Below are 20,942 nucleotides of genomic sequence, written 5' to 3'. Positions count from 1 at the left end.
TTTTCTTTTTTCTAAGGCAATTTTCGCAAAGGCAGAATTGGTTAGAATAGAATACAAAAATAAATTTTACAAGTTCACGCAAGAAGGTAAGGTTAAGAAAATTACCCTTAGAAAGTCAAATAATGTAACAGAAAGACCGAAAGCAAATATGTGATGAAAGGGACTTATTTATAGTGAGATGCAGGGTCGCGATTATACCCCATATCCAATTAACTAAGGATATATTTTACAAATTATGTAACCAAAATTTTATCTCTGTAGGTGGATACTTCCCAGAACGTATCGCATCAAATAATTACAACAAATTATTCAGTCTTCTCAACTCAATTATTAGTAATATGTTCATCGTAAAATTTAAACAAATTTAAGTACTTTGGATGTGAAATCAATGAAAATTGGAATTTTTCAAAGGAATAAAATGTCCAATTGAAAATACTCGTAATACTTTTTTCAAATGCAAAAACATACTATGTGGTCATGACCTCAACATCACAAGCAAAATCTGTTTTTTTGTTTTAAATTTTAAATCATATATTTGTTTGTTCTTTGGTCAGTTCTTTTCTATGCCACGGAAACCTGAAAATAGCAGATATATTCAAGCTAACGTCTGGTCTAGGCAAGGGTCCTAACGGATCCTAACAAATACCATGAAAAGATTGGAGAGTTCATCCATGTTAAGTTCGACATTGGACACATAAGGAGAGGCAGGAAAGAATATGAAACAATAATTTCGATTACAACTATTGCGAAATTTTTATTCGCCAACGCTGGCACGTCTTTTTTCTGAAGGGTCATCGGAAACGGCGTCGCAGTGGCCGAGTTTAAATTATTTTTTTTCCAAAAATTTCAGAATTTCTTTACTAAGAGTGTATGTTTGTAACAAAAAAAAAATCTAATAAAATATTTCCCTTTTTATATGAGAAACAAATTTTTGAAAAAGGGCTGTTTTTTACGGAGGAAACCCATGTAACCCATTAATATTATTCATTTGGCGAGAAATTGCAAAGCGTGCATATAATTTAGGCTGTTGCAAAGTATGCTTTTTTTTTGATATGATGCCGACGATTAATATAAAATAATTCCCTATCAGCGGTCTCAATAATAATTAATTATACAATATTAATATTAATAAATGTTTGTATAACAATATAGTTGCTAGCGTTGTTGTTTATATTCACACATATTAATACGAAATGTGAATCAATAGTGCAAAGCAGTTAGCAGATGTTATCACCTACGGAAACCACGTCATTCACGTCATTCACGTCATCACCTTAGTGGTTTGCTCAACACGTACAAGCTCAGCACGTTATACTGCTGGCTCATTAGCGACATAACTTACATACATACATTCTGAAATGCTGAGGTAAGCGCCAAGTCTAAAAGTCGCATGCAATATATTTAGTAATTTGTGTTGTGTGAAAATCTTCAATGAATTTTACAAATCTCATCATACCATACAAACTACATATATTTTTATGTGTGATGAATCGCAAGCAAAAATGTCAAGTAGGAACAAAATCGACATTTGTGAAAAATATTCAGCTGACTGCTGAACTAACTATATTTTTAAAATAAAAAAAATATATATACATATATTTGTAGTATTATTAAGGGCCATCTTCCAAGCGGAAGGCGGAAGAACTGGGCATAGAGAAGGCCTGCAAAGCTCTATTGAACAACTAGGAGAGGATACATAAAGCAACAATATACACGGATAACCGGGTGGGCTCTCCTGGCCTTGTCGTTGCGCATGACTAATTCCAGCATAGTCCTTAAGACAAGTTCCACCTAGACTTGATCTGGGTTTCCGGCCACAGGAACATTTTCGGTAACGAAAAAGCACACGAGTTGGCAAAGGAAGAAGCTTTTCCAAACGAATCCGAGGCAGAGTTAATAGTAAGCGCGCTAGGATCAGAAGAGAGCTCAATAAGCAATTTCAACAATTAGCAAATAACGGATGGAAAAGTACAACAAAATGGTGAATGCCCAACTCTATCGCAGATCCAACACAGAAAACTTGGAATCCATCAAGCATCAAACATTGAATAGATATCTACAAAAAGCATATCGAACATTAGCTTCATCGAAACCAGAAAGCGGTTTAAACGAGAAGATGAAACGTGATAGCAATAATGAAAAGATATACGACTTATGCTTCAAAATGGCACAGCTAGCTCTAATTAAGCCCGAAATATAATAGAGCTGCACTCCTACCTACCTACCTATTACTCAGGGAATGCCGGACACGATCCACGTTTCTTGAACTCTTGGTTTTGATATATAGCAAAATGGCAGAAACAAAAGGAAATTATCAGAATTTTACTCTGCATTCTCTACCAATTTGTAGCGCAGCAAACCGTTTGAATTTGACAAAAAGTTCTACAGTCAATAAAAATTGCATATTTAAAGCGGCCCTACATTTTAACAAAATCACTTAAATAAAAAAAAAAATCATATACAAATTTTTGTTCGCGTTTTTTACATTACTAGTTTTTTCCTACAGGGTATCTAATGAACTGAACATAAAAACCCACATTATTATTAAACAGTTAAGTCCCACTCATCTCTATGCGTTTACTTAGTGTCTGTATTTAATACACAGTAAATATGTTAATTAATTGGGTGTTTTGTACATTAGTATGTAGGCGAGTGTATAATTACTTACATTGCAGACACACCATGTTATTATTTTCAAATAATTACCGGTCTTTAGTTACATATTTTACATACATATGTTTTATGTATGAGTGAGTGCATTTAACCAGATAAGTGGAACGAGCATATAATTAATGTTTAATTACTAGTCAGCAATTTGTAATGCGTGATTGAGTACAAATTGACATCTATCGTTAAACAGGCTGAGCAAATATCCATGTGTGTGGTAAAGATATGTTTGAGTGAGATTAATGATTCGAAATATCCATAGGTGTTGACATAATCTGTCGACACTAATATTTACATTATTAGAATACCAAAAATGAAAATTTTTTTAAAATATGATTCCCGGCAGAGGGTACGGGGGTTACATTTCTTGCTTATTGCAGCGTTTTGCAAGCAAGAGTGAGTCTAATAAAGGTAGCAATAGATCTACTGCTCCGAAGCTCAACCTCTTTTCGAGTAGTGATCATCCACACCGATAGTAGGGCAGTGATACTAGCCTTGAGCTCGCCTACGTTGCCGTTGAGATTGGTGATAAGATGACTCAACACCTTAACTATGGAGGCGAAATTGCAGGAAACGCCAAGAATGATGAGCTTGCTAGGTCAAGTATTTCTGTCTCAATAGTTGCAGAATGTTAAAAGTTAAGGACTCAACTGGTTTCTTGTGGTTAACTACTGCATGGTTAAGCTTCAGGTGAACGCGGCAAGCGCTGTTCAGATAATTAATTGCGCGACCATAAATTCTATCTGACCTAAGGTAACTTGAAAGAGGTCTAGCAAGCTTCTCGCTCTAAGGAAGACGGATCGGCATTCATGAGGTAAGATTGAAAATTGTACTGCTTGCCAGTTGCTTTAGCTGCTTGAAAGATAATTTCTTCTTGAACGTCTCGTCTATGCCAGAAAAATACTAAAGTACTTTTGATCTCATACCGTTAAACATCCAAGTAAAAAAGCGAAAATAGTAATAAATTACTTAAGCTGATTGTAATGGGTTTAAGCACTTTGTCGTTAATTACTAACCAAATACAAGAGTTTTTATCTAGCTTAACAAAGCAATCCAAGTCCCCCGCCATCTTGTAGGGTCAGCCTCTAACTTAACCTAACTTCAATATTTTTGTAAAGAGGAAAAAGAAATTAAAAAAAGTACTTTTGCTTTGAGTTGTCACCATTTTCTGAAAATAATTGTTTTAAATTCAGTTATGTAAAAGAATTGGTCATTGCTTTATTTTCCAGATAAACACAAAAGTAAAATTCGTGGCAATGAGGACGCGGCCTGTTGCCTCTAGATTAGAATACCCGCTTCAACATGCGTAACTCATAACTCTCTTCAACTGAGTGGAACATTTCATATTTTTATGAAAACTAACTAAGATCATGGGAGAAGCTCTAAACCTTCAAAAATTCAATCCCGAATATAAAAAAAATCCCAAAATTCTTCTTTTTGAGTTGGGGGATTTAAATTGGGCTTCCATGATGTAACATTCCCAAATGGGTTAAGGCTGGTCGACTTCGCCTGAGCCCGAAATATAGTGCGTACACTCCGAGGTCCTAACATTGACTCTGTATAAGGGAACTTTGGAACGGCACTTTATTTCAAGCCCTTTACGTACAGCTGCAGACCAAACCATTGATTTTCGGAAATGGCAAAAGGATATCTGCTACGATTACGAGTGTCGTGGCGCATTGACTTGAGGGATGCGATAGATACCGACAGTTAAAGAGGGAAGCGAGACACATTTCCAGACAGAAAAAGAGGGAGGCCGAAATTGCGTGAGTATAAAGAGCTTGACAAGCTGGCCGACAAGGGCAATGTTCGAAAATTCTACAAAAAAATGCGGAGACTAACAGAAGGTGTCAAGACCGGAGCATACTCTTGTAGAACCCCCAGACTGATGCCCAGCATACTGAATTTATACAGTGAAAACTTTTCCAGACTGCTGATTGGTATGAAAGCATAACATAAGGAGATGGTGAACGCGGTTGCTCAATCGATGACGATGGAGGGAGTGTTTCATTGCCCGACCACGAAGAAGTTTGAATAGCAACTACCCGTCTGAAGAATATGGTCGGATGAAATAATGCTCAACGGTTGGAATTTAAGTGTGCTCTGCCCAATCCACAAAAAGGGAGACCCTAAAATCTGCACCAACTACCTCCTCAACATTGCATATAAGATTTTATTGAGCGTATTGTTTGAAAGAGTCAACAAACTGATTGGACCTTTTCAGTGTGGCTTTAAGCCTAGAAAATCAACAACTTATCAGATATTCACCATACGCCATGTATCTTGGAAAAGACCCGTGAAAAGAGGATCGACATACATCACCTCTTCGTTGATTTCAAAGCTGCTTTTGACAGCACGAAAAGGAGCTGGCTTTATGCCGCAATTGAGCAATACCAAAAGCTCCGTCAGGATCTGGAAGGACCTCTCCGAGCGGCCGATACCTGTTCGAGATATACGATGACATTGACTTAGTTGCTAGTGACTACGTAAGTCGTCCGAATGAATGAAAACACTTCATTCGCAGGTCCTGCTGGGAGAAGCAGAGGAAGAGGGAGACCTCAACTCCGTTGGGAAAAACAGGTGGAGAAGGACCTGGCTACCCAGGAATACGGCCAATAAATGCAACTTGTCTCTATTTTTTAATAATGTGCACCAATATTTTCCTGGATTCTTCACTGTTTTTGTTTCGCTAACCTTTTTGATGATGAAGGAAGCTTTAAGTCGTTAGCTGTAAGTTATGACCCTGCACTAAAATTTATCTAGCAACTATAGACTAAAATGAAATTTAAGAAAACAAATTATTGTAGAGTTTTGTATAGTTTTTTGTCATTATAATAAATTTGATTTCATTCAAGTATACTATATATGATTTTATTTGTATTATTTGAACTTAAACCCCCTAAACCGCCTTCGTTTGAATCTAAAATTCTCTGCTTTCAAAACTTATACAAAATTTGATATTTCACCCTTGCAACTTGAAGTGCGTATAAATTTCAAACTTCTCGACCCGTTAATAACACTAGTGTAATTAAAACTTTCAAATTGTGGGAAAAGAATTTCTGTTGAATGCCAAATAAGCGAACAAGCAGTAACAACAGTGAAAACAAGAATTCATACCAAGGATATTTTACCACTTGTATAAGAAGAACTTACTAATTGACAGATACCGACAAGAACAACAAAAAAAACCAAACACAACAAGAAATGCACTGACAGCAACAACATTCCCATCAACTTTGACTTCAATACCGCCCAGAAATAGAAACATGAAAACGAGATTACGCTGAAAGCATACGAATTATATGGATACGTGGATATACATATGTATGTATGCATATATGTACGTACATGTTTGTATGTATATATGTATGAGCAAATATGTGTGTAATGTGCAGCTCAATGTATTGCATTACAAGTACGCACTCCTTATCGCCAAGTGTTAAATGAAAAGCAGACGCCCTCTTCAAAAAGGGGAGCACTTGCAACGAGACCATAAGGAGCAAAGCAAATGAGGCTGCAATGCAAAAGGAATGGCAGCGATCGAAGTCTATGTGGGGATAATCAATTTCTGCGGGCATGAAGTGAATCAGAGGGCATTTAATAATAAATACCATGTATATTTAAGAAAGAATTGGGCATGCAAATGTGCCAGAAAAATTTCAGAATTTTCCTTCTTAAATGCAAACATACATACATACAGGCAAACATACTTATGTGTATGGTGCACATGCGCGTGTGTATGCTCGTGGGTCATGTTGAGCGCTGTAAAGTTAAAACATATGTTAAATATTCCCATGAAACCGAAAATAGACACAAATGAAACGGTTATGAAAACAAGCATACGAAATATGCAGATACGCACACATACAAAATAAAAATACAAACACACGCACTCAAGCAGCCAATAGCACTGACATGCCTACAAGACAACACAAACACACAAATGCGTTGCGTTGCAAGGCAAACATACCAACACTCATACACACACACACACAATCATTATTGTATGTACTCACACACACATACATTTGAGTATAAAAATAAAAAGAAAACATATTTAAAAGTGGCTCAATGAGTTCAAGTGCAGTGCATTTTCGTCGCACTGATAGCAGCCACTCAGCGGCAATTAAAGAAAAAAGCGAAATACCAACAACTCACACACATGTGTGGCCGAAAAGTGCAGTAGAATCATTATTAGAACATTATGAAATGAGTGCGGAACGCGGAGTGGGGAGGAAATAAATAAAATAAAATATATTGTGATGCGACAAGCGCGCAAAGTGTCTTCCCGGCGGCTATTTTTAGCGCCATCATCAAGACATAGCGCATAACTCATACATGTACATATGTATGTATGCATGCGTGTATGGCATTGCTGGGCGGCACATTAGTGGCATTCACTGTGTGCGTACATTAATATACATATCTACATACATATCTTTATGGCCATATGCTCAGCGGTTCGTGTGACAAGTGAAAGAGCAGGCAGCGCTTATGGCGTAGCCAGAGCCAAAGGTCGCGCAGCCATGCACGCAGTGCTGGGAATAAACGAAATGTCAGTTACACGTTTCTACAATGCAAATCTGTAGTCATCCACACCCAAATGGTAAAATGTTTTAAGAGCAACCCTCTTGAACCTGATACACAGTTATGCTTTAGAAAATCCCGAAAGTTCACACAAAACATTATTAAGCTTAAATTAGCAAAGTTTTAGAGCGTGCTTTTGAAACTAAGTTAGTTTTGAAAATCTTTTTTGCTTGTAGGTAACTGCATTTTCGATATCCTCGACGACAAATATTTTTTTTATTTCTCGACAATCTTCAACAGTTATAGCACTTTCAGAAGTTCTAAAAGACTATTCTGAAATTGGCTCTTTACAGTCGAAGCAAGTCAATCAAAACCATAACAAAACTCGATAATTCGCCAAAGAAAGGAAAAACAAGGAAGGAAAGACGAAAGTGATTTTAAGGGGTTGCATGGGTATAGGGGTTACAAAAATCCTCTAGAATATTGTCCTAAAATTGATCCGAGTAATAGTTTCGGAGATACAGCATTGAGAACTTGTGCGCTCGAGGCTAGCTAAGCTAATTGCGCCGTCTTTAAACGCGTTTTTCTCGAAACTATGTTTTTGAAATCGGTTGGCAAGATTTTTTGAGAACTATTTAACCGATCTTCATGAAATTTTACACAGGCCTCTGAAATACAGTTCTTAAAGACTGAGTTGAAGGATTTTTTTCGACTACAACTATTTGAAAAAAAAACTCGAGAAATTTTCACTGATATTTTAACTTTTTTTGTAAAAATGTCTATCAAAAATCCAACCTTCATGTCTTTTTTTCACTTTAGATGATTTTGTAAAGGAGTTATCTCGCCAACGGGACTGCATCTTTTCGGACATCGGTAATGGCGCCGCAATGGCCGAATTTAAAATATTTTTTTCCAACAATTTCAGGATTTCTTTGTAATAACAATAAGATTTTTAACAATAAAAAATTCGAATTAAATATTAAATTTTTCATATGAGAAAAAAAAAATTTGAAAAAGGGCTGTATTTTACCCGAGGAAACCCATGCAACTCCTTAATCGGTTATGGGTTGGTGGTTATATGCCGTAGTGACCCGATCTGAACAATTTCTTCGGAGCAGGCACCGTTTTCTGGTCAATACCTCAAGCGAAAGATATCTCCTCAAAAGAAAAAAAGTTTTTTTCCTTAAAAACCCAGGAAGCTGATGCTGAATTTTAGACATTTTTATATCAAAATTTCAGGAGACATTATTCAGATATGATATATACACATATTTTTTTTAAGTACGTGATGGTTTATGTGAGAAAAAATTCTCTGAAACGGCTGGATCACTCGACTTGAAACTTTTACATCACCTTCTAACATATACATATTTATAAGGTAATGTTCAATGGAATAAGATTTTTGTATCTTATTTGATGTTTACGTTAGCCTGAAATAAAATTTTTTTTACGTAAAACGATATTTTTTTAAAAGTCACCATTGTATTAAAAATGCAAATTTTGACTAGTCCCCCATAAATACCTGAAGTTATCTGTGATAATAGTACATTTGTTTGTTTTATTTGGTTTGAAATAATTTTAGACAGAACAGTTCTTTCACAGTGATAAACTATCGACTACGGCGTCACGACATTCTAAAGTTTTTTCGAAATGAATCACCAATTATTAGAATTCATTAAATTTTATAAATGTACAAGTATTTATTAAATTATTAAATTAAATACCTCGGCAAAAAAATCGTTTTTTCTGACTTGCAAGTGGATATAATCCCTTAATTTGAAGGCAACGGGAAGCAATCATTTGTTAAAGACATATTGTTTACAAATCATAAAATCTCGTATTGAAGACTTATAAACGACCGAAAAGGCCTAGGGCTCAACGAAGTCCACTAGATCATTGTCATAAATCTCAGTACTAAAGTCGTTGTTATCTATATTCCGCTAACAGATCATAATTTTATGGAGCAGTGCTGCTGTTAGGAACATGCTGTTAACTTAACTTAATATATTATTAATAAATATTTCATTGTGCCACTAGGAAATTTTGAGATGGTCAGAAAGTAGAAATTGTATTCCTATATAAAAATATACTGATGTGGAAGTAATTAGCCGAAATTTTATATTTATATACAATGATGATGCAGAATTCAAAGTTTTTGCATTATTGAATTGAAGTTCTTGGTCGATACTTTATCAATTACAGATAAATGTCTCTAAATGTTTATCAAAAGGTAAATCTCTGTGCTCAGCCGTTCGTAACTACAACAATTTTGCTTCCTGAGAAATACTCAAAGAAAAAAAGCACTGAAAATTATTTTTATAGTTTGCCAGCTGGGTCACAGTGGTATGTGAAATTTTCGACTAAATCGATATAAAGTTTGTCAATGTGATCTGTGTAAAGTCAGCCTTTGCGAATATTGGAAAAGACTTACGGTTATACAGTTTTATCAAAAACACAAGCCCTCGAGCGGTACAAAGCCTTTAAAGATGGTCGAGAGATCGTTGAAGATATTCCTCGTTATGGACGACCTTCGACCTCTTCAACTGATGAAAATATTAAAAAAAGTGAAAGATATGGTGCTTCGAAATCGTCAAACAAGTATTAGAAAGATGGCAGGAAAGCACGACATCTCTTGCGAGTCCGTGCGAATGAATTTGGTGAATATTTTGGGTATGAAACGCGTTCTTGCTCTACTCGTCCCAATAAAAGAGTACCGTAAACAGGCCTCTGGACATGCTTGATCGTACGAATTCGAATTTCACATTCATGGATAGCATTATAATCCGATCAGACGTGGGTTTATGAGTTTGGCATGCAAACAAGTCAACAATCATCAGAATGGAGGGGAAAAAACAAGCCGTAACCAAAACCAAAACTATCCAAAGCTGCTCAAAAATCAAGATGATGCTAATTTTTTTCGATATTCTTGATTTGGTACATCATGAATTTGTTCCGCAGGGACAAACGTTCAATAAGAATTGCTATTTGGCCGTATTCAGGCGTTAGCGTAAGAATATCCGTTGAAAACGATGATTGTGCACCATTGCATCAAGCCACGATTTAAAATCACAAATGCAATGACTAACACCGATCAAACACCGTATTCACCAGACTGGGCTCCGTGTGATTTTTTTGTTCGCCAAACTGAAATTGCCGCTCCGTGAAACTCGTTTTCAGTTGATCGAGGAGATAAAACAAATTCGCAAAAGGAGCTGAAGGCCATCCCAAAAAATGTTTATGAAAGGTGTTTCATGAACTGGAAAAATCGTTGACATAAGTATATTACATCAGGTGGGAATTATTTTGAAGGCCACAAAATAGATATTAACATATAATTAAATATTTTGCGTTTTCTTTACAACTTCTGCGTACAGAAGAAATGAAAGAAATATTAATTGAAGTATAAGCTTAAAGGTATTGCGCATCATTCTGCTGATTTCGGAATAATAATCGTCCATAGCTTCGCCAATCGGTAATCCTAAAATTTTGATAATTCCCAGAAGCAACAAAATAAAATGAAAATGTTGCGTTTACATGTCTAAAAAATAGTTATTCACATTACAAAATCAAATATTTATTAATACAGAAATGATAAAAGCTGAAGTCAGAGATGATAATTTTCTCCACATGCTAACTGGTTCCGGTTCCCTACAGGGCACATAGTACCTATTTATGATGCATGTGCTGCACGCGTGTGTTTGTTGTGATATATTTTTAGTCATCACAGACGTAGACGCGGAACATGTGTTTCAGTGGCATTGTTTCGCTGTATTCAAAGTGCATATGTTTTTATTTTTATAACTCAATTCTTTTTTCGTCTCAATGTTGCCTTTCAAAATGTGGCTTTCGGTCGCTATAATGTATGGAATTATTAAAAATGTGGCGTTAAAATGAGAAAATATCTCAAAATAAAACCGAAAATAAGCCTAAATGGGTAGAAAAGAAAATACTAAGAAAGTGAAAAGTTTTTGAAGTGCAACGGACAGCAAACATTGCAGCCATAGCGCGTTATACATACAAACGTATGCTGCTTTAGGCAGCAACTGAAAAGAGAGCATACTACATAGTGGTGGCGGTGGAGTGCTGCGTGGTGTACGAACGACTGAAAAGAGCAGTCGGAGCAATGTTGAAGCAACGCTGGGAAAATTCTGACTGTTGCTGTTTGTTTGTTCAAATATATTTTTGGGCGGGAAATGTTTATGTTTTTTCGTTTTCCAATATACATACGTGTGTAAGTATGTAAGGGTGTATTTTTGTATTTGATTGAGCTAGTGTAGCAGTAAAAGAGCACTTGGTGTGGGTATAAGGATAGTGAGTCGTTTGAAAATCTCGACATTCAACGCGCAGATTTTGTAGTGTACGGAAGGATTGAAAGTGCGGCCGCTCGAAACAATTTATTTACCGTTACAAGTGCACTTGTGCATATAGGCTAGAAAAAAAACCGAAAAAAATCAAACAAATGGGTTTAACGTATAAAGCATTGAAATACAGAGATATCAAAACGAATGTGACCAATGCGAAGGGGGGTGGCTTGCCTGTCGATGCCAAAGCCGTAGAGACAATAGCACAACAAGAAGCAGCTACTTTGTCCATAGAAGCGAGCACAGCGCAAGTGAATGCAACAACAACAACATTGCCGGAAAATCAACAACAATTCACTGCTGATCACATAATGAAATTGTGCTTATTTTTGGCCGAAAAGTCCAGGGCTAAGGTGAGAAAATTGCCGCGAAATTGCCGGAAAATCGTGTTTTTTGTAAAATGTGTGTGTTTGAAAACCTTTCGCAATGAACTAGAGATAAACAAATATGGCCAAAAGTGGAAAATTTAACAATAAACAAATCAAATTCATGAAAACAAGAAACAAATTTCTTATTAATGGCGAAAAATTTAAGTGAGAAGATTTGGAAATAATGAAGTGTATAAAGTGTTTAAATTTGGTTGTAAAAATTCGAACTAACAACAAAAAGTTAGTTTGTAGTTATTTAAAAAGATGAAATAACGTTAACTTCGCCTACAATAGCCTTAATAATTGCGTTTTTTATAGCACGAAGGGGTGAAAAAATATATTTATCTTGATTTTGTTAAGCCAGTTTGCATGGCAGCTATATGCTATAGACGTCCGATCTAAACAAAATCTTCGGAATTTATAGCACAGTCACAGATCATACTTGATGTCAAATTTTGGTCTGCTGCATTGTCGAATAAAAAAGTATTTCATAACGAAACTAAATTTTGAACGGTCAGTTTGTATGAGAGGTATATGCTATAGTTTTCTGATTTCAATAATCTCTTCGGAAATTGTAGCAATGCCTTAGGTAATAATTGGTGCCAAATTTCGTCACGATATCTTGTTAAATAAAGAAGTTTCCTTGGAAGAAGTTGATATTGATCGATCAGTTTGTATGGCAAGCGATATATCGTTGTCCGATATATGCGGTTCCAACAAATGAGCAGCTTCTTGGAGAGAAAAGGACGTGTGCGAAATTTCAGATCAACAAATCAAAAAATGAGGGACTAATTGACGTATATACAGAGAGACGAACATGGCTGAATCGACTCAGCTCATCAGGCAGATCATTTATATATATATTTTATATAAATATATAATTTATAGTATCGTATTTTACAGTGAACGTGGCAAACTTAATATACCTTGATCAGAACATAATTATTATTAAATTACATATAAATAGTAAACCACAATTTTATCGCAAAATTGATGTCTCTTTTGCTATAAAAATTAATATTTATCTCCCCTACATAATTATTAAAAAAAAAAGATATTTCCAATAATCTCTCGTAATTCTCTTTTAATTCTATTTTTCAGCAACTCCAACAGAGCCAACAAATGAACGCCCGCCGATTTTATGAAAACTTCCTGCAAGAAGCAGCAGTGGATGCCGAAGAAGACCAAATGCTTTGCGACAATGATGCCGATAATGTCCACAACTATTTAGAGAATTTTGAAAACAAATTAAAATCGTCAAAAACCAAATTACACATATCCACCGCCCACCAAACGAGTCCACGTACCATAAGGCGAACCAAAATAAAAACGACGGAAAAACACATTAAACACTCTGTGTTAACGGATAAATTTTCGACCTCCAGTAGTACAAATTTTCTCAACTATAGCCAACTACCTGATGTCTGCGAAAAAACACATGAAAGCACACAAAACTTGCACCAGCAACAACAATACCATCACCACCAACAGGATAAACGTGATATTCTATTAAAAATACGACAGCAAATTTTTGAACGTAAGCGTTTGCGACAAGTGCTGAGTGGTGGTCAGCGACAGAATGCACAATATCCGCTCGCAACACAGCAGCATCATCAGCACCAACAACAACAACAGCTTGAAAACGGCTACAACGACGCACAGCTGCAAGAGCAAGTGGAGCTTCAACGATTAGCGGATGTTTGGCGTCCTTGGTGAGACACATTCGTGTGTGTGTGTGTGTGTTTCAACAGTATTTTTCGTTTCGTTAAAATAGAGTTTTGCATTTCGAAACAGACGGTAACTGCTTTAATAGGAAATATAAGTATGAAAGTGGGGTTAGGGCAGGAGATCTTATCCAAAGACTAAATATACGGTACATATGTAGGTATACTACATATGCTTATTTTATACGCTTAGGTTTAAATTTATACTAAAAATTCAGCTTTAAGTGTGTGTTAACTAACTGCTTCCAATATTATGTATTGCAAATGTATATTGATTATGATATTATCAATGTTTATTGAATAAAATACCAAAGACTTTACTTATACAACAAACTCAAGCGTTAATTTTTTTAATTTGAAAAAAAAAATACATATGGAAATGAATGCATATTCATTTTAACTGCTAAAATAATGAAATTTTTATAAGCAAAACTCCTATCTGAAAACATGGCTTTATGGGCTTCGAAAAATCAAATTTTTTTTATTGTCTTATGAAGTTCTACAGCATTTCAAGAATATTATCCTAAATTTTCATGTTGATCTGAGTAATAGTTTCGGAGATACAGCCTTGAGAACTTGTGTGAGGCTAGTTGGCTAAGTAGGCCGTCTTTAAACGCATTTTTCTCGAAACTGAAGTCGGTTGGCAAAATTTCTCGAAATCTACATAACCAATCTTCATGAAATTGTACACAAATCTTTGAGATTCAATTTCTTAAAAGCTTGGACGAGGGATATTTTTTTCCATTACAACTATTTACAAAAAAATTCGCGAAATTTTCACTGAACTTTAATAATGTATTTTATGTAAAAATGTTAGCCAATAATCCAACTTTCCTTTTTATCCTTAGTCCAAGTTCTAAGTAAAGATTTTATCTACAACATTTATTTTTTCACTTAAGATGATCCTGTTAGGAGTTATCCTGCCAACGCGGGCGCATCGTTTTTCCGTGGTGTCACCGGAAATGACGACGCAATGGCCGAGTTTGAAATATTTTTTTCCAAAAATTTCAGGATTTCTTTGTTAGTAGTGTATGTTTGTAACAATAGAAAATTCTAATAAAATATTTAGTTTTTCATAACAGACAAAAATTAGTGAAAAAAGGCTGTTTTTTACACCAGGAAACTCATGTAACCCCTTAATTATGTACATACATATATGTGGATGTTAGAGTGAGTAGAAAAAGGCTTGGTATTCTAAAAAATAGGTTCGTAGACACTTCTAAAAAATCTCCAAAGTATGAGTACTTAATTATAACAGGAAGGTGCCCCCTTACAGTTTTGTATTATTAAGTTCATTTATTTTTAAAGATATATGTATACTATATATGTATAATCATGGTCTAGTTCTTAAGTTTTTGGGATAGAGATCTGAATTTATGCAGACTTCCATTTCCCACCAAAAAACCAGTTATTTGTCAGGTCCGACGATAGCGATCCCCTTTAGTATATAGCTGTCAAACAAACTGATCGATAAAAATCAAGATAAAGATATTTTCATATCACTTTATGCTAAAAGAAACACACCAGTGTTGGGTACTGGGCTACAGTACTGCCGAAGTTAACTTTTTTAGCAAGAAAATAACATCAATTAATTAAAACTCAATAGCAGATATACCGGGTCTTCCAAAAGGGATATATGATTTTTAATATGTCATGATCTGCAATTTTTTTTCATTGCATTCAGTAATGTTTACAATTTAATCATAAACAGATACATACTACATTCCTAATGAAAATACTGATATTCGATTATTTTTTTAATTTTTCATATGAAAAAAATATTTTTAGCTTAGTTGGATTAATGTTTTTACTTTTTATTACGGTATTTGAGAAAACATAATTAAAAAAATCTTCAAATGTTAACTAAATCAATTCAATTCGTATATTTTCGACATAAGGGAAATTAGGTTAAAATAATTATGATACAAATATTTATTGCATTATAATATATGTATGTATGAATGTATGTCTGGAGGAAAATTAGCTTATGGCTAAGATTACAAAAAATACATTAAACAGATATTTGAATTACTATTTAATAAAATATTTTTATTTATTATGTAATCCCAATATGCCAAATACAGGGTTGAAAAATTAAAATACTATTTAATTCCAAAAATCCGATTAATAATTAAATATGAAAATTGTAGTCATACTATAAGTAACGTAAATACATAATCTTAAACTCTCTAATTAAAATTCGCAATCCTGTTTATGTTGGTTATAAATTTTTCAAAGTTAGTTACAATTTAACCATAATTCACTCAGGAAAAACTTTGTTTAACCATACATATAATACCTATATTTTTCATATACAGTTGAACTTCCCTAACTCGAGTCCCCATAATAGACAAAAACAACTTCGGTTTAGAGAAACTTCGAGTTATCCAAGCAAATTTTTATGAAATTTAACTTTTATTTCCATTTCAAGAGTGCGAGTTATAGAAGTTCGAGCTATGGAAGCTCGACTGTACTATCTATATTAATTGTTCTCCATTTGGTTATATTAATTAAAATTTGGTTAAATTTAACAATGATTTATTTCATTTAAAGCTATTGGTATAATGGATGGTGTGAAACAATGCTAACCATTCATGTTAATGTACATACATTATATTATACATTTTATATTATCTAAGACATGCGTTGACTTTTCATTAACCAATTAGTAGATGCTCACACCAGTTAATGCAATGAAAACTTAGTGGTTTCTGTCCATACTACTTATAAACAATAATTGAGTTTTCAAAGCTTAAGCTTACCTTATCATAGCAAACAACCGCATTAGTTAATGATCCCAGCGCCATCTAATGCAACTTTAAGTGCGTATAATTCAATAGAATTTAGTTTGAACCGACCGATTTACCGATTTAATTTGTTGTTAATTTCTATTAGCACTTCTAATTTTCAGAAAACACTTGCACATTATTTAAACATGAACACTTCACTTTCTTTCGCCCTTCTTTATATGATAGCTAAAATGAGCCAATATTTCACTCATTCAACTAAAAGCACTGCCTTCGCGGCCATTTTGAATGCACTTGTGGCTTCACTTTTCTGCAGCACATACACTTTGCATTACCTCGGCATATTTTACACATTGGGCAAAAGCTTCATTTATTCCACTTCACACATATCACTCACAACACTTTAAACACTAAAACACTATATTTATTAAATTAGATCACTTTATCACAATTACAAATTAAATATTCACTTTGATTACATTTTCACAACCGCACGCTTGAACTTTACATCGAATACTGAAGGTTCATGCATTCACTGGAAGGGTCCTTTTGGAAGGTTTTGGAAGTTGCACAGTGGCGTCTGCACGGATGTGCTCTTTTTGTCGTTAACAATTTTCTTAATTTCCGTCTAAACCGGAAAATAAAAAATCGAAAGTTATCGAAAAATTACAAAAAATATTTTAAACTTTTTTACAAAATTTGAATGAAAGTTATTATAAACAAGAATTTTGGTTTTTAATTAAGATAATACTTAATCATGTAAAATTTAGGAACATATTATTAATATTAAAAATTATCATCCATAGATACTAAAAAAAATATTAATTTAAATATAAAAATCCAATTCATTTTATATGATCTGGGTTGCAAATAATGCGTTAAAAAATAATTGAAATAACATACATACATATGTATGTACATATATCTACATCATTTTTATACAATGAACAATTGTTAACTACTATCATTTTGCCACAAAGTTTGTAACACCCAAGAGAAAGCGTCGAAAACCTTATAAAATGTACGCAGTCCGTGTACCCGGACACCTCCCATAACCGAACAAATTTTAAGATTTGCATACAAAATCCTTTCCTATAGCCAGACATGAAAACGTTCCAATGACCGAATACAAACAACTTCTAGTTGACATTGGCTCGCATTTATTTTACAATTTAAAATTAAAATTTAAATTTTTTAAACCGAAATATTTTGGATCAAAGTTTAATTTTATAACTATTGGAATTGAAAATTGGAAAATCGTATATTTAATTCAAATTTTTTTTTTAAATATGCGCACTCCCGACTAGCTATAATCTGAAATAAAGCAGTTATCAACAACAAGTAAAACTCTTCAGGGACATGACTGTTCAACTTCCAATCGGCAAAACCTTCCGTGCACATCAAACGAATATCAGATCGGCAATTGCACGACTCAACTCTATGCAATATCGCTGCAAAGGCAATAGCTTTCAGTTGAGTGCTTCTTTGAAATGTGAGCAACGTAAAGTGAGTGAAAAATAAATGAAACCAATGTGCATAAACTGTTATAAATAAATACATTTATTGTAATTTTGGCAAAGCATTCCATTGAGAAAATGGAAATGCAACTATGTGAAGCAAATGAGTGAATTCAGCGCAAAGCTAAAAGTTGTGATAGGTGGCGCTAAAAAGCTGCACATTTGTTTAATCTTCTAGGCACTTGGGTTTGGGTAAAGCTCACATGCCACAAACATCAATTGTAAAATAGCAGTTAATATTTTTTTCAACGATTTGTATGGACATATGTTAAATTCATTTATTACTGCCATCAGCCGAATATGAAATTTTATGAAGTTCTCCAAAAACCTTAATACATACTTTTAAATTATTAATTTTAACATATGTCGTCAAAAGGTGTTTAAAAATTATCGACAATTTAATTTTTTTGTTTTCCGGTATGCACGAAAAAAACTTTAACGACTTTAAAAGAACATCCGTGCGGAGGACACTGTGCAATTTCCCATATCCAAACTTCCAAATAGCTGCCGACACATACATACATACATTGAAAACAAAAGTACTCTTAGTAAAAATTTTATTATTTAATCTTAAATTAGCCGACACAATGTAAGACACATGTTAAAACAGTGAGAAAGTTAAAAATACGAAGAGAAATGGAAATAAAACCAATCAAGGAGAAAACAAATTAACTAATGAAGATAGTTGCGTTAGATGATGCTGCTAATTAAATCATTGCTGAAAATAGTTGCTGATATTATACAATACAATTGATGATTTTCATAAGTGAGCTTTACCCATACCCAAGTGTTTAGAAGATTAAACACTTTTAGCGCCATCTATCATAACTTTTAGCTTTGCGCTGAATGCACTCATTTGCTTCACATAGTTGCATTTCCATTTTGTTGATGGAATTCTTATGCCAAATTAATTTATTATTATTTATTACTGTATATTGATTTAATTTATTTTTCCCTCACTTTACGCTGCTCACATTTCAAAGAAGCACTCAACTAAAAGCTATTGCCTTTGCTGCGGTATTGAATTGAATTGACTTTGGCAATTGCCGATTTGATGTCTCGTTTGATATGCTCGGAAGGTTTTGGCAATTGGAAGTGTTGAACAGTCACGTCCTTGAAGATTTTTACCAGTGCAGTTTTCAATTAAACCGTAAAACTTCGACAAAGATCGATGAACTGATTTATTTCAGATTTTTTCCTAGAATCGGGGTTGCGAATTTTTTCACTAAAAAATTTTGAATTAAGTACTCGATTTCCAATTTTTAATTCTAATTGTTATGAAATTCAAATTTTGATTCTACAATATTTCGGGTTCAAAAATTTAAAATTTTATTTGTTAATTGCAAAATCAGAATGGAAAGTTAAAAACATAATCTCATGAAGGCTTCTTGCCAAATAAAAAGAACGTTTTCCTTTGAAAGATCTTACTTTTAGTTGTTTGTATGGCAGCTTTATTTTTCTACAGTAGCCCGATATCGGAGTTTCAAAAAAGTTACCCTTGCGGAGAAAACGATTCACGTATATACAGACAGACGGACGGACACTGAGCGTACCCTGATTATTTATATTCAGTGAAGTTCCTTATAATCGGACTATCACCGTCGAGGTGTTTTAGTCCGGCTACAGGAATTGTCCACATATGCGGGTATGGCAAAATCGTGTGTTTGAAATGTATTCTTAGAGTCAGAAGCTGTAACTCAGAACTATATTACTACTGAATAAATAAATGCGAGTAAATGTCAGCCAGGAGTGAACGAATGACAATTATTCCCTTAGTTTCCGTTAAACCTCCGCAAACCAGACCGTGGCAGCTCAAGTCAATTTGTTTGATGTGATCATTTTGCGTATTGTTCTTAAAAGAATTGTCGCAGAACTTCACATATTAATAAGATTTAAAATAAAAACGGGAATTATAAATTTTATACAGTTTTCTTTGCACATTTCATGAAATCTTGTCTTTTATCACAGATAATTTTAATGAAATGTTACCAAAATAGTGTCTGCGCCTGGTCATTGGAACATGTTCATGTCCGGCTATAGGAAAGGTCTTTGTATGAAAATATTAATGAAAACGATCTGTTCATGAAATTTGTCATTTATGGGAGATATCCGGCTATACCGATTTTAAATTACATTTTCAATACAATATTTGGCAACACATGTTTACAGGTAATGATGCGGACTTTTGTATTAATATATAAATTTTTTTTTTGGTATTTATGGATGATAATTTTTAATATTAATAATATGTTATTAATTTTTATATATTATGGTTCCGTATTTCTTTGATTAAATACCAAAACTCTTGTTTATAATAACTTTCATTCAAATTTTGTAAAAAGGTTTAAAATTTTTTTTTGTAACTTTTCGATAACTTTCGATTTTTTATTTTCCGGTTTAGACGGAAATTAAGAAATTTGTTAACGACAAAGAGAGCACATCCGTGCAGACGCCACTGTGCAACTTCCAAAATCTTCCAAAAGGACCCTTCCAGTGAGTGCACGAACGTTCAGTATTCGAGTTCAAGTTCAAGCGTGCGGTTGTGAAAATGTAATCAAAGTGAATATTTAATTTGTAATTGTGATAAAGTGATCTAATTTAATTAAAATAGTGTTTTGGTGTTTATAGTGTTGTGTGTGATAAGTGTTAAGTGTAATAAATAAAAGATTTTGCTCAAAATGCAAAATATGCCGAGATAACGCAAAGTGTATGTGCTGCAGAAAAGTGAAGCCACAAGTGCATTCAAAATGGCCGCGAAGGCAGTGCTTTTAGTTGAATGAGTGAAATATTGGCTCATATTATGTAGAGGCTATCATATAAAGAAGAGCAAAAGAAAGTGAAGAGTTCATGTTTAAATAATGTGCAAGTGTTTTCTGAAAATTAAAAGTGCTAATAAAAATTAACAACAAATTAAATCGTTAAATCGGTCGGTTGAAACTAAATTCTATTGAAATAAATCGCACCCAAAGTTGCATTAGATGGCGCTGGGATCATTAATTAATGCGGTTGTTTGCTATGATAAGGTAAGCTT

General features: G+C 33.9%; 1 protein-coding gene across 1 annotated transcript; it reads left to right on the top strand.

The window, feature by feature from the left end:
* Positions 1–11,548: 11,548 nt before the first annotated feature.
* On the top strand, positions 11,549–13,948 carry LOC120775058 (putative cyclin-dependent serine/threonine-protein kinase DDB_G0272797/DDB_G0274007). The gene is made up of 2 exons (XM_040105039.1): positions 11,549–11,908; positions 13,025–13,948. Exons 1-2 carry the CDS (start codon positions 11,654–11,656, stop codon positions 13,637–13,639), a joined length of 870 nt encoding a protein of 289 aa, XP_039960973.1. The 5' UTR covers positions 11,549–11,653; the 3' UTR covers positions 13,640–13,948.
* Positions 13,949–20,942: the final 6,994 nt, after the last annotated feature.

This window comes from Bactrocera tryoni, chromosome 4 (genome assembly GCF_016617805.1).
Source record: "Bactrocera tryoni isolate S06 chromosome 4, CSIRO_BtryS06_freeze2, whole genome shotgun sequence".
NCBI classification, from domain to species: Eukaryota; Metazoa; Arthropoda; class Insecta; order Diptera; family Tephritidae; genus Bactrocera; species Bactrocera tryoni.
Note: the sequence above shows the minus strand (reverse complement) of the source record. Positions and strands in the feature narration are given on the sequence as shown.

Bases quoted from the DNA above. Each gene is read 5' to 3' on its own strand.
- LOC120775058 (XM_040105039.1), top strand. From the start codon at position 11,654: ATGGGTTTAACGTATAAAGCATTGAAATACAGAGATATCAAAACGAAT. The intron at 11,909-13,024 runs GTGAGAAAATTG...TCTATTTTTCAG, and splicing joins CCGAAAAGTCCAGGGCTAAG to CAACTCCAACAGAGCCAACA.